The sequence below is a fragment of the Chlamydotis macqueenii genome, chromosome 2 (genome assembly GCF_036417535.1).
Source record: "Chlamydotis macqueenii isolate bChlMac1 chromosome 2, bChlMac1.mat, whole genome shotgun sequence".
NCBI lineage: Eukaryota > Metazoa > Chordata > Aves > Otidiformes > Otididae > Chlamydotis > Chlamydotis macqueenii.
In genome coordinates this window covers 6,800,910-6,814,055 of record NC_141557.1, presented here as the reverse complement: position 1 = coordinate 6,814,055, position 13,146 = coordinate 6,800,910, and the positions used below count along the sequence as shown (strand labels likewise).

General features: G+C 41.1%; 1 protein-coding gene across 11 annotated transcripts in view; it reads left to right on the top strand.

The window, feature by feature from the left end:
- The window catches only part of KMT2C (lysine methyltransferase 2C), a 197,257-nt gene that overhangs the window by 159,770 nt on the left and 24,341 nt on the right, over nucleotides 1-13,146 (top strand). For all 11 annotated transcript variants that reach the window (XM_086741820.1, XM_086741826.1, XM_086741825.1 and 8 more), the window contains 9 exons: nucleotides 834-972; nucleotides 1,227-1,441; nucleotides 1,546-1,619; nucleotides 4,235-4,417; nucleotides 5,064-6,947; nucleotides 7,969-8,294; nucleotides 9,156-10,978; nucleotides 12,149-12,260; nucleotides 12,991-13,069. In XM_086741820.1, the coding sequence (XP_086597946.1) occupies nucleotides 834-972; nucleotides 1,227-1,441; nucleotides 1,546-1,619; nucleotides 4,235-4,417; nucleotides 5,064-6,947; nucleotides 7,969-8,294; nucleotides 9,156-10,978; nucleotides 12,149-12,260; nucleotides 12,991-13,069 (4,835 nt within the window). The remainder of the gene's footprint in view (nucleotides 1-833; nucleotides 973-1,226; nucleotides 1,442-1,545; nucleotides 1,620-4,234; nucleotides 4,418-5,063; nucleotides 6,948-7,968; nucleotides 8,295-9,155; nucleotides 10,979-12,148; nucleotides 12,261-12,990; nucleotides 13,070-13,146) is intronic.

The following is a 13,146-nucleotide window of genomic DNA, read 5'->3' as shown; positions in this document are numbered from 1 at the left end:
CTATAGATGAGAAGACAGTCTCCTAAAGCATGAGAGAATGATACAGTGTCATCCTACAGATGGGTCTACTTTTCTGGGCCGCTTCTGTGCTTTTAAGAAAATACTGGGACAACAGTTACAAACCCACTTAAGTGGCAGGGATTCAAAGGGCAGTGTTAATTCCATGTAGGAACATCTGCAGAGACCATCTGCTGGAATGAGTCTGCCTCTGCCACATCTGCCTAATATTGTAATCAAATAAATAAAATTTTCTGCCTTTGTACTGCTAGGCTGGACATTTAATTAGAAAATGCTGATGCTCATTTGGCTGATTTGTCTGTTTCGTTGGTTACAAATTAGGGAGTTGGTAGATAATGAGGCTTACTTTGGTACACTGCTCAGAAGTCTCACAAGAGATGATGTTTAATTCACGTTGGCTAATGCTAATTCTGGAAGGACTGAAAGAACCTTCTCCATACATGCTGCTGGGATCTGGGTATGACAACTATGACAGACCGTTAGCCTTTAAGAATATATCTCAATATAAAGTGCAGTACCATAGAATGGGCTACTGTGAAAGTTTTGGAAATCCATTTTAAAAAAACCTACTTTTTCAGACAAGAAAAAAAAATCTGTCCAGGGATGTGATGCAGCAGAAAAGAACCCCTTAAGGTTGTAGGGAAGCAGTGTAAACTGATTTAAAATATTTTCCAAAAATGGAAGGTCAGTACTATAAAATTCTAAAGCCATTAGTTTTTCATTAAGAGGAGACATCACTTTTTCACTGAAAACTTCCACCTCTGCCTTAAAAGTAGTCAGCCTTTAAAACAATAATCTAACCTTCCTCTTTCCAGGAGAGAATGCGTTTCCAAGAGTGCCCCTTATGAACGGTCTGATTGGCCCTAACCCTCACATCCCTCATACAGCTTTGGCTGCTGGAGGTGGGCTGGGCACTTTCTCTCCCATTACACAGCAGCCATATACGGACACCAGGTAAGCCAAGATGGGAAATAAAAAATATCCTTTGTTTAGCATTTATCACTTCGGGGGTGGTGGTGTTATTAATACTGTGATATTATTAGTATTTAACTACTTTGGTTCTTGACAGCCAGTACAAAAACTTCTGTATTCTTGCAGCCTGTTTACTACTGAAATAGCAAATAGAATAAGACTTTGCTAATTGTTTGGGTTTTTTTATATTGAGAGTAATCTGTCTATAAAACAAAAACCCTTTTCTGATTTGTCAGGGATAAAAATCCAGCGTTCAATCCAATGGTAAGTGACCCAAACAGCTCATGGGCACCGTCTGCTCCACCTTTGGAAGGGGAAGGCGATACGATGTCCAACGCTCAAAGAAGCACTCTTAAGTGGGAAAAAGAAGAAGCTTTGGGTGAAATGGCAACAGTGGCGCCTGTTCTCTATACAAATATCAACTTCCCTAACCTAAAGGAGGAATTCCCAGGTGGGTGATTTTAAAGTTAAATATTTTGTAGCAATTTATGCTACAAAAGAATGTAAAATGGACTTATCAAAGCCTCATGTATTAACGTATTTTTTTGGTTGCAGACTGGGCTACAAGAGTGAAGCAGATTGCTAAACTGTGGAGGAAAGCAAGCTCACAGGAGAGGGCTCCATATGTGGTAAGATAACTACCACCTGCCTTCCCTAATTCCAGCAAATATATATTTAATCTATAAGGTTTTCTTTTTTTTCCTTTTTTTTTTTTTTTCAAATAAATTAAGTTCTAGGGTTAGTGAAAGTTCACTTACTCCAAAATGCCTTTGTAATTTAACTTTTAAGTCTGAATACTTCTACCTGTTTTCTTTGCTTTTCAGCTTTGAGATAAACTGTATTAGTATTGTGCAATCCAAAGACGTCAGCTGAGATGAGAACATTTGTGGTTCCTGCTGTGTCTTTGCTACATTTGATTCATACCTCAAGCCTTATTTGCTCTGTCTCTTTCTGCACAGGATCTCAGCAGTTTCTTCAGAAGGATAACAACAAATCATTGTGTGACCTTCCTATCTTTCATCTTCCCTTCTCACTAGTCTCTTCTTTTTTGTCCCATTAGAGTTGCTGAAGTCTTTCACCTGTTGAACTAACCATTCCAGAGGTGTCAGTGCTCACATCCCTACTTTCCTCATTTTCTTCTACTCCTATGTTCTTGCTTTACTGTTCCACTTCAGTACTTACTCTCTTCTGTTGCTCTGCGGTGGAAACTCTTTTGATATCTTCCATGTTGTGGGAAGCGTGAAGGACTCCATTTTTCTCTCCAAAAGCATTGGCCTTCTTCACATCTGAGTCAAGTGAACACACATATCTGTATTAGCTGTCTGGAGTTCTGTGATCATTGATTCCATTCTGTAGAACTTCTGCCGTTCAAAGGGTGACCCTTATGCTTTGTTGAAACCTGTTGTTGAAATCTGTCCAAATCTCAGGGCCTATGTTATTAATTCTTTCTGATCTTCCAAGCTGTTGTTAGCAAATGTACTTCTCTTCAGTTTCCTGTCACGTGTCCGTTCTCTACTGGTTCTCGTCTTTTTGTTTCTTCACAACAGCGACTGGATGATGATTGTCACTTTGTATATTTCTCTGAATTTCGCAGGGTGGTGTTTTCAGTCTCTTAACCTCCCCTCGCCTGCAGTTTTTTAATATAGTCCCATTAAGCATGCAAATTTGACTCCTATGTATGTTGATTATTCAGAACTTAACAGTACCAACATCATCTCCTACTGTTCAAATTAAAATCCCCTTATCTCTTTGACAGTGTTTAGAGGATAAATCGTTACCCCAAACTCAATGTGGGAAGTGGAGTTCTTGATCTTTCTGGACTCCTTTCCACTTGAAAGAATAATTCTGTGTTGTCTTCTTTCTATCACTGAGACATCATTGTTATTCCACTTTCTATTCAAGCCTGTGACTTCAGCACCTTTGAGCCTCTATGTCACCTGTCCATGCTGTATTTAATCTTGGTGATTCCTCTTGTGTAGTATTTATAAGATACTGTCCACTTACATGGGTGGATTTTTATCCAGGCATTTATCACTTCATAATTATTTCTACTACTGATTTTTTTCTTTTTCATTACTCTTTAACAAATGCGGTCCTGTTCTCCTGATTGATATCCAAAAAGTAGCTGCAAAGAATTCCCTCCTTCATGTTTGGGAGGAGGGTGCATGCAAGTGCACACACCTGCACACATGAGTATCTTACGTAGCAAGAAGCAGTTATTTCCCCACAGAAGTTGCAGTTCATGTACTCCTGCCATTCAGCTGTTGCTACCATTCCTGGCATTGTACATGCAAGAAGCTGATGCAGTACCTCTCCTGAGAGACTTACACTCCGTGGGGATGAGTAAAGGCTACCTTAGAAATGAAAATCAGAAGAATATTAGTAAATGTTCACTGTAGCCTTTTTATTTTCCTTGGTATGCACAATCTCATCACTTATAGGGGAAAATGACACTAGTTTTTCTGCTGCTGTGACGCTGGTGCTCTAATCCATGTCACTGTTTTGTTGTTGGAGGGGAAGGATTAAAGCCTTTTCTGCTAGGCAACCCCTACTTGACAACTGCAGATAGAATTGTGAAAAAGAAGATGTGAGGGTTTGATTCGGAAAAGGAGTCACATCCTAGATAGGTGGTAAAACAGACTCTTTGAAACTTCCATTAAACACTTTAAAGTGTCAGTATGGCTGTAAAATGCCTCATTGAAGAGGAATTGCTGTTCTTCCATCCAATTTTTCCTGATCCATAAGCCCATATCCTGTGTTTATACTGCTAACTTAACACAGGCTGAGATCTATAGAGGCTATTTAATGGAGTAGACTGTATTTTTCTTGTCATTGAAGTTCTCCACATTAGTGGCCTCTATTGATCCAAACATCATCTGCTGTGCTCATGTCTTCAGATTGCAGGTCACACCAATATGTGATTTGAAAGGTAAACTGATGGGATTCATGCTTTCTTGTCACAGCACAGTATCTAAACACAGACTCCTAATGCATAGAAAACCTCTGCTGCTAATAACACCTTAGTTCCTTCCATGTATGTTTAAATACAGAATTTCTACAGAGGTGAAATATTTTCAGTTTGGAATTCCTTTTAAAGTGCATAATTTAGTTTTCACAAGCATGTGTGTGATAAAAACAGACTGTACAAATAATTTGGTTGTAGATCTTGTAGGAATAACAGATGCAGTGTTCACACTTAGCACAAGAAAACAAGGCTAACTGCTTTTTTTTTCTCTTTTCCCAGCAAAAAGCCAGAGATAATAGAGCTGCTCTGCGCATCAATAAAGTACAGATGTCAAATGACTCCATGAAAAGGCAGCAGCAACAGGATAGCATTGATCCTAGCTCACGCATCGACTCTGAGCTCTTTAAAGATCCATTAAAACAGAGGGAATCGGAACATGAGCAGGAATGGAAATTCAGACAGGTGTGTTGTGTTCAGGGTGTTTTGTTATTTTTCTTCCAGCTTTTTATTGCATTGTTGGATTCTGTTGTATTAAAATCAAATTTAATCTTTGTAGAGCAGCATAAAGTCAGGCATTCTGCATAGGAAGAAAATAGATGCTCTCAGAAGAGAAGCTCCTTGTAAATGTTAGAAAACTTTGTTTTAAAACTTTGACTCTTAAATCCTACCTGTTATGGAAATAGATTGTTCTCTCTCTGTATGGCTGGCTAGTGCAGTTGGTTTTTATATCCCCTGTATTGCAGTAACTTTGTCCTGCAGTCTACTGCTTCGAATGGGGCTGGTTGTCTCTTGGCCCCCATTTGCCACACGAGTGCTGCCTCTGTCAGTAACCTTTCCTCGTCAGAGTATAAGGTTGGAAAGCAGTGCTGCTCTGTAGGCACCCTGGGAAATGCTTCTTCCCAGGCAATCAAGGTGCATGTCAAGGTAACTGAACTTTACAAATAGCTAGACCCTCTGCTCCCATCGCATTTAAAATTTGCAGTTTACAGTTATTTATAATTGATTGTTGATGTATCCTTAAGTTTTAATTACAGATTCAGTCATCAGAAAGATTTTTATATACCTTGGACTTACAAGTGTAACCTTCTTCCTCCTAATTTTAAAACAGCAAATGCGGCAGAAAAGTAAGCAGCAAGCTAAAATAGAAGCCACACAGAAGCTTGAACAAGTGAAAAATGAGCAGCAGCAACAGCAGCAGCAACAGCAGCAGCAGCAGCAGTTTGGTTCACAACAGCTTCTGAACCAGTCTGGCTCAGACACACCGAGCAGTGGGATCCAGAGCCCCTTAACGCCACAGACTGGCAATGGCAGTATGTCTCCTGCACAACAGACATTCCATAAGGATCTATTTGCAAAGCAGCAGCTACCTGCTACGCCTACGTCAGCGTCCTCAGATGATGTGTTCCTAAAACCACAAGCCCCACCCCCTACTCCCACCCGAATCCCAGTACATGATTCACTGTCTCAGTCTCAGACTCCTCAGACATCATCACAACAGATGTTTTCTCCGGGTTCCTCAAACACAAGACCTCCTTCTCCAATGGATCCATATGCTAAAATGGTGGGAACACCTAGACCAGCACCCATTAACCAAAACTTTGTTAGAAGAAGTTCCATTGCACCGTTAGATACCTGTGCGCCGCAGCCATCCATATCTAGGCCCATTCAGGTAACTGAACCTTCAGGAAGCAGGCCTTCACCAGTCAGGGATTCATGTTCTTCATCTCCAGGTAGCAGTGATCCCTATGCAAAGCCACCAGACACACCCAGACCTGTCATGGCATCAGAGCAGTTCTCCAAACCACTGGGGGTCCCAAGGTCGCCCATAGTTATGGAACAGTCAGGGAAGGTTCCTTTAGCAGCCGGAAGCGGTGATCCATTTACTAAGCCGGCTCCTAGAACGGATACCTTCCAGAGGCAGAGAGTAACTTCTGCTGATGCGTACGCACGGCCACCATTGACTCCTACTCCTACTCCTGTTGATGGTAGCCCTGGACCTTTTAAAACTCCCATGCGCCCACCTCAGTCCCCCCAAGATCCTTACGCATCCATGCCCACTACACCACGGCGCGTTGCTGTCGATCCGTATGAAAGGCCTGCTTTGACACCAAGGCCAGTGGATACATTTTCCCACAATCAACCCAGTGATCCGTACAGCCAGCCTCCTCTTACTCCCCATCCTGCAATAAAGGAGACTTTTGCCCATCCGCCCCGGGTAGTGCGACAACAGAGTGATTCTTTCTCTCAGTCTGGACCCATTTCAAGGCCAGCTTCTCAGGACCCTTACTCCCAGCCTCCAGGTACTCCTCGGCCAGTTTCTGATCCTTACGCCCAACCTCCAGGAACTCCCCGGCCCACCACAGTTGATCCATACATGCAGCAGCCGCCAACACCAAGACCTGCGCAGCCAACGGATTTATTTACTCAGTCCCCAGCAAATCAAAGACATTCTGATCCGTACGCCCAACCTCCTGGAACACCAAGGCCGGTTCTCAGTGATCCTTATTCTCAGCAACCAGCAACTCCAAGGCCAGGGATTCCAGAGAGTTTTAACAGACCTGCAATGACAAGACCAGGACTGATACCAAATAGAGATCCTTTCCTGCAGGCACCACAGAACAGGTTGCAGGGCACTTTTGTCAGACCATCAGATCCATGTTCTCAGACTCCCAGACCTGCAGGACCTGCAATAACGGATTCGTTTAGCCATGGTCCAGCTGCTCCAGCACGTGACCCGTATGATCAACCACCGATGACTCCAAGACCTCAGCCAGAATCTTTTGGAACTGGTCAGCTGGCCCATGATGCTGCTGAACAGCCACGGCCTGGATCTGAGGGCAACTTCAATGCATCTGGAAATTCTCCGATGAGTTCTCAAGGACAACAGTTTCCCAAAGTTTCGCAAGTTCCTGGCCCAGTACCCACTACAGGAGTAACAGATACACAGAATACCATGAATATGTCTCAAGCAGATACTGAGAAATTAAGACAGGTGAGAATAATGTTAAATACTGATGGTATTAAAATTTTGTAAGTAGAAGAATTTCCCACATTCTTGTTAATATTTGGAGTTTCTTGCCATTAAACGTGGCTATATAACGTAGAATTATCTTCATTCACTTAGTATGTTAATTTGGTCCCCTTGGATAGAACCACGATATATAGAAACGTCAGTAACTTTTACAGAGTTTGGACAGGATCCAAAAAGGAAGCAAAGGACATCTTTGAAGCCACTGAAGATGTAGGTGATTGATCTGTAGTAGCTCTGTTATCTGCAGGGCGGGGAAAAAAAACACCTTGAAAGGACAATTAGTTCTATCCTATAAAAGCTGAGATGTAGAAGTGATTTTTCTTTGGCTGAAAAAGGGAGCACAGAGTAGACATCTTAACTTTTCAGTTGACTGACATGCTGAGGTGAATCCTGCCGTTGGTCACTGGTTTTCTTGAGGAACATTCACTCCAGGTTTTTGTCGACGAATGTTCGGTAAACAGCTCTTGCCGAGATGTAGAATTGCATTCAGTTTGTGGAAGGCTGCTCAGTCTTTTGTTTGGAAGGAGTGATGGGAAGTGGATTTAGTGGAAGAATTGGTAGTACTTACCATACTGAGTCAGAGTAAATTCTGCAGCTTTTGTGTGAACTACTTGCTGAGTTTTCTTCAGAGAGCCTCTAGTCACCTTTCTCCCTCAGAACGCCCTTTTTCATGTGGTATGAGGGCCTGTGTTTTTGGAATAGAAAAAGGAAGCGAAAGTTGCTTGTATGTTAATTGGTAAAATGAGTTCACACTATACGCTTTAGCAAGACGTTTGGAGACTAAGTTGCATCACCAGCATTTTGCACCATTTGAACCCTCTTCTAATTTCTGAGGAGATTATGGCAGTTTATAATATCTTTGTGTAGCGACTGAAGAATTTATTTTCTCCAAAAGGCTTAACCTAGCAGAGTATAACAATTCAAAATATGTCAATTGCAGTGGCAAGTACGATGATTTTTTTTTTTTTTTTTTTTTAAACAGCGCCAGAAATTACGTGAAATTATTCTACAGCAACAGCAGCAGAAGAAGAATGCGGTTCGTCAGGAAAAAGCCTTGCAGGATGCAGCAGCTCCTACCCATGCCGCTCCTCTTCAGCACTGGCAGCAAGACAACTTAAACCAAATTTTTAACCGCCCTCCTCCTCCGTATCCTGGGAATATTAGGTCCTCTGTTGTCCCTCCAGGTGGGCCGAGGTTCACCGTATACCCAAAAGATCAACGGGGACCGTTTCCTGGTGACGGGCAGTTCAATAGACCCCAGTTTCCAGGCGATATGAATGCCATGGGGATGAGACCTCATAGTCTGAGGTAAGCTCTTTGGTTGCTTAAAACCAAGACGTTATAGGAGTAGTTCTACATTTACAGAAATTGTTAGATAAAGGGTTGTTTTTTTTTTTTTTAATGAAAAAGCATCTGTGTTGTTCACAGTAGCTGGTAATCTTGCTGAGGTCGCTGTGTACAGTGAGTCTTCCTGTGTCTGTAACATTACAGTGTATATTTTACACTAACGGTGTTTTACTCTGTGTTTTATTGGGAATTAATCAGATATAAAAAAGGAGAAACTGCAACACTTCGAAAGTTATGTGAGCTTAAAGATCTTGTCACTCATGGTTTTGGGGCATTTTTTTTTTTTTAAGTGAAAGGTCTGACTTTAGCTTTTATGTCTTAATAACGAATAAATGTAATATTCTTGTTTTCATTTATAATGAATATGTAATCAAACATCAGCTTCTGCCTGTGCCATTTTTACAGTGAAAGCTACGATGTAAAATGAATACTAGTATTGGCATACATTGTCATCTCAGGAATTGCTATTTTCAGTATTTTGGATTTATTTCAGTAATTTGTAAATCCGCACAGTATTATTTTTTACACTGAGTTGCATTAACATGTAGTTTATTTACTAAGATAGTTCTTACTGTCAGAGTTTTCTATCCATTATTATTACTGGAATTGAAAACAGGTTGTTTATTAAACATAATTAAAGCAATTATTTTATTGTAGTCATAAAGCTCATTTAAATGTAAGCATAATTAGTAAAAATATTTATTTAAATATCTTAATGAATGCATCATGTAAAGCATTTTGATGAATAGTTATTTAGTCAAATATACTAGACCAGGAAGTCCTGAGAAAAAAGACCATTTAGTCTTTTATACTTTATTTTAGATATGGGTTTCCAGGAGGTGGCCACGGTCCACCATCAGGTCAAGAACGTTTCCTTGGTCCTCAGCAACCAATGCAACGCCCTGGAGTTCCACCACAGCTGAGAAGATCTCTGTCTATTGATATGCCTCGGCCAGTGAACAATCCACAAATAAATAATACGTCTGGGATCTCTCAACATTTTCCTCCACAGGGAATTCCAGTTCAGCAACACAATATATTGGGCCAGGCGTTCATCGAGTTACGTCACAGAGCTCCTGATGGGAGGCCAAGGCTGCCTTTTAATCCTTCTGCTGCAAATGTTATGGATGCAGCAGCACAGCATCAACGACACGCAGGGTTTATGCCCAGGCAGGAGTTTCCAGGCCCAAGACAAGCAGAACCACTGAGACATAATTCTCAAGGTATACCTAACCAGTTGCAGATGTCTACAAGTTTGGAGCATATGTCACAGTCCCAGCAGGATCAAATCAATCCTGACAACCCACCCGCACTTGTAATACGTTCTCTGAGTCATCCACCAGTTGCTGATGCATTCCCAGGACCATCTTTACCTGCATCTGGTCCGAGTGATGAATCTGCAAATTTACAGATTGCCAACCAGTCAAGTGATGGTCTAGAAGAAAAGCTTGATCCTGATGATCCTGCTGTAAAAGATTTGGATGTGAAAGACCTTGACGGGGTTGAAGTCAAGGATTTAGATGATGAGGATCTGGAAAATTTGAATCTAGACACAGAGGATGGGAAAGGAGATGAACTGGACACTTTAGATAATTTGGAAACCAACGATCCTCACCTTGATGACCTTCTAAGATCTGGGGAATTTGATATAATTGCATACACAGACCCAGATCTTGATGTGGGGGATAAGAAAGGAATGTTTAATGAAGAACTAGATCTTAGTGTCCCCATTGATGACAAACTAGATATCCAGGGCAAGACAGAAGAATCAAAAGAGAAAGAACAAAGTGATAGAGCTGTTTCCACTCCTGAGGCCCAGTCTCCACAGAAGAAATCTACGACAGAAAATGAAATTAAAACAGAAGTACTTTCCCCAAACACTCAGGAGGAAAAAAAGAATGAAACTGAAAAAAGTGATGGAAGTGCGGAATCCACAAGTACTCAGCAGGCTGCTGAACCTGAGTTAAAGGACGGAGAAAAGACTCCTGCACAGCCTGCTAACCCAGAATTCCCTGATAAAACTTCCGCTGTTCCTAGTCAAGAAACAACTGTGCCTAGTTCAGATGCTCAGGGTTCTGCTCCACTGCCTGCTCAAGGAGCAGTAAGTTCCTGCAGTATTTCTGGGTCCACGCCAGTCCTTTCAAGTTTGCTAGCTACTGAGAGCTCTGATAACGCTGAAGCAAGGACTCTAGGTTCTCCATCTCAATCTTTGCCAACAACACAAATGAACCATGCGTCAGGTATTCCACAAACACTAATGACACCTGGTGGACAGATCTTGGAAAACGCTTTAAATTCAAATTTGGCCATGGTTCCACGAATAAACCATAATTTTTCTCAAGGGTCACCAAATCCAGGATTTATTCAGGGTCAATCAGCTAATCATAACTTTGGGACAGGACAGACATCTAATCAAACCGTGGCTGTAGCAAACCGTCCTGGTCCTAGCGGCATATCTGGTCCCCAGCAGATAATGCTCCCTCAACCGTTAGCTCAGCAACAAAATCGAGAGAGACCACTTCTGCTAGAGGAACAGCCACTTCTTCTGCAGGACCTCTTGGATCAGGAAAGACAGGAGCAGCAGCAGCAGCGACAGATGCAAGCCATGATTCGCCAACGTTCGGAGCCATTTTTCCCCAATATTGGTATGTGGGTGATCTGTGTGCCTGTGTTCTGGTTAGTTTTTTAAAACTGCAGCAGTAAATGGTTAAATAATCAGTAGCACTGAAAAAAGCGGGTAGATATGTGGAGCTTGAAGGTGGCATAACAAAAACCAGCCTGCCTAATAGGTACGGTGGGAGTCTAGGTGAAATTTTGAACTCTGGTAAGGCTGCTGTTGATTTCACCAGGATCAGTTGTAGCTGCCGTACTGCTGATTTTCTGACACCAGCTTTGTCGTATATTGTCTTTATACTTCAGTTTTTCATGTGTGATATGGAGTAAATGCACTCTTTGTAAACAACATTAAATGGTCAAGTGCAGTGGCTGACCTTTTGATATTTGATCTATCAATTTTCTGTTTATGGTTGTGCTGTTACATTTTTTTGCAGTGTTTAGTTTGTCTCAGGGAAAGGGATTGTTGAAACCTGTGTTACTAACTCACAATCCAGGCAAGGCCCAGAAACATCACCAATAATTCTGCACATACTAAAAGCATTTAAAATAAACTATCATTTCCTCTTTAATGTAGCACAGCAGTTGGAGCATTCAGGTCAAGACCATCACTATCATTTAATTGTTATTAATGAAATGTGCAATTTTTAGAATACATCAGTTGTAATTACACTGACTATGGAGGCACCTAATGGGAAAAATAGCAAAAAGGCAGAGTCTGCCGTGCTTATGGTCTTTCTGGCTGCTGTATGGCACGTGAGCCTTTCTGCCTGTAGTGCTACTGGTAATTACTGAGCAACTAAACCATTTTCTTAGTGCATTAGCAGTGGTGTGTCAGTTTTGACAACTGAACTCAGAGAAATGACTCTTCTTCCTAATTCTTAAACCTATAAATAGAGTTTATTAATCTGCTGGGTCATAGGCCAAATTTGGTCTAGAGCCCTTCTCAGACTGACCTGCTTTTCTTTGTATGTTCTGTCAGAAAAAAAGGACAGTTGCTGCTGGAGTAGCTTTCCTTAGAGGATGTATGAAACTACATATTAACCAGGAATTTTGAAGTGGAGAGGACAAGTAATGTGAAATAATAATGCAATTATGTTGTTTTATTGGTGATTAATGCATGAACTCGATCTACACAAGTCAGCTGCAGTAACTTGTAATGTTCAGCTATGTAATTAACTTTTACTGTTTTTATTTTATAGACTTTGATGCAATTACTGATCCCATAATGAAAGCAAAAATGGTGGCCCTTAAGGGGATCAATAAAGTCATGGCACAGAGTAACATGGGGATGCCACCGATGGTTATGAACAGGTAGGCAATGTTTGATACCCTTCTTTAGGGCCACAAAATGTAAAAGGAAATGATAGAGCTAGGGGAAATTGTGCACAAGAAATGAAAAAAATTAAAAGTGGAAAAAGATCTTCTTGTCATGTAGTTCATAGTCCGTGCTAATACAAGATTATCTTCCAGGAATAAAACCAGTGTGGCAGTGGAAACTAGAAAAAGTATTAAAACGCTTCAGACTTGTGTTCCCGTTGCAGTGTCATTGGTCAACATGGCTTCATTGTTGAGCTTTTCTTGTTTTCCTGCTTACTAATTATGTAATGACACGTCCCATGCATTGTGTTTGAAAACTATTGATGGCCACGTAATGGTTAAGTTTCACGTTGCAGCTTATAATCTAATGCTAAGTATAATAAAGCTTTAGCCCAAGTAATGGAATTTTCATCCTCTCTTTAAATCCATTCTGGGGACAGAAGGAGCTATGAACAGGGCAGACTGCACCATCACCGCCTTCACCGGAGGGAGGAGTCTGTGGGCCAGAAAGGATAGTTTCAACTAAGGGCAAAGTGTTGTAGGATCAAATGAGAATTCCTATTCTCCAGATGTTGAAAAATCGTGGTACAGACGTTCAAGCAAATGTCTATAAAATATTTGGGTGCTTTTTGTAAAATTGGTGTGATATAAAAGGTTGTTTCTCCCCTAAAATACCCACCAGTTTTGAAAGTTGTAATTTCACTTTCTGTTTATATGTCAATAGGTTTCCCTTCATGGGTCAGCCAGTGCCAGGGGCTCAGACCAGTGAAGGCCAAAATCATATGCAGCAGGCAATTACACAGGTAATACAATACAGCAAAAGTTTTTAATAATCATAACAAGTTTTTTGTTTTTACATTGAATCATGTTTTAATGTCCT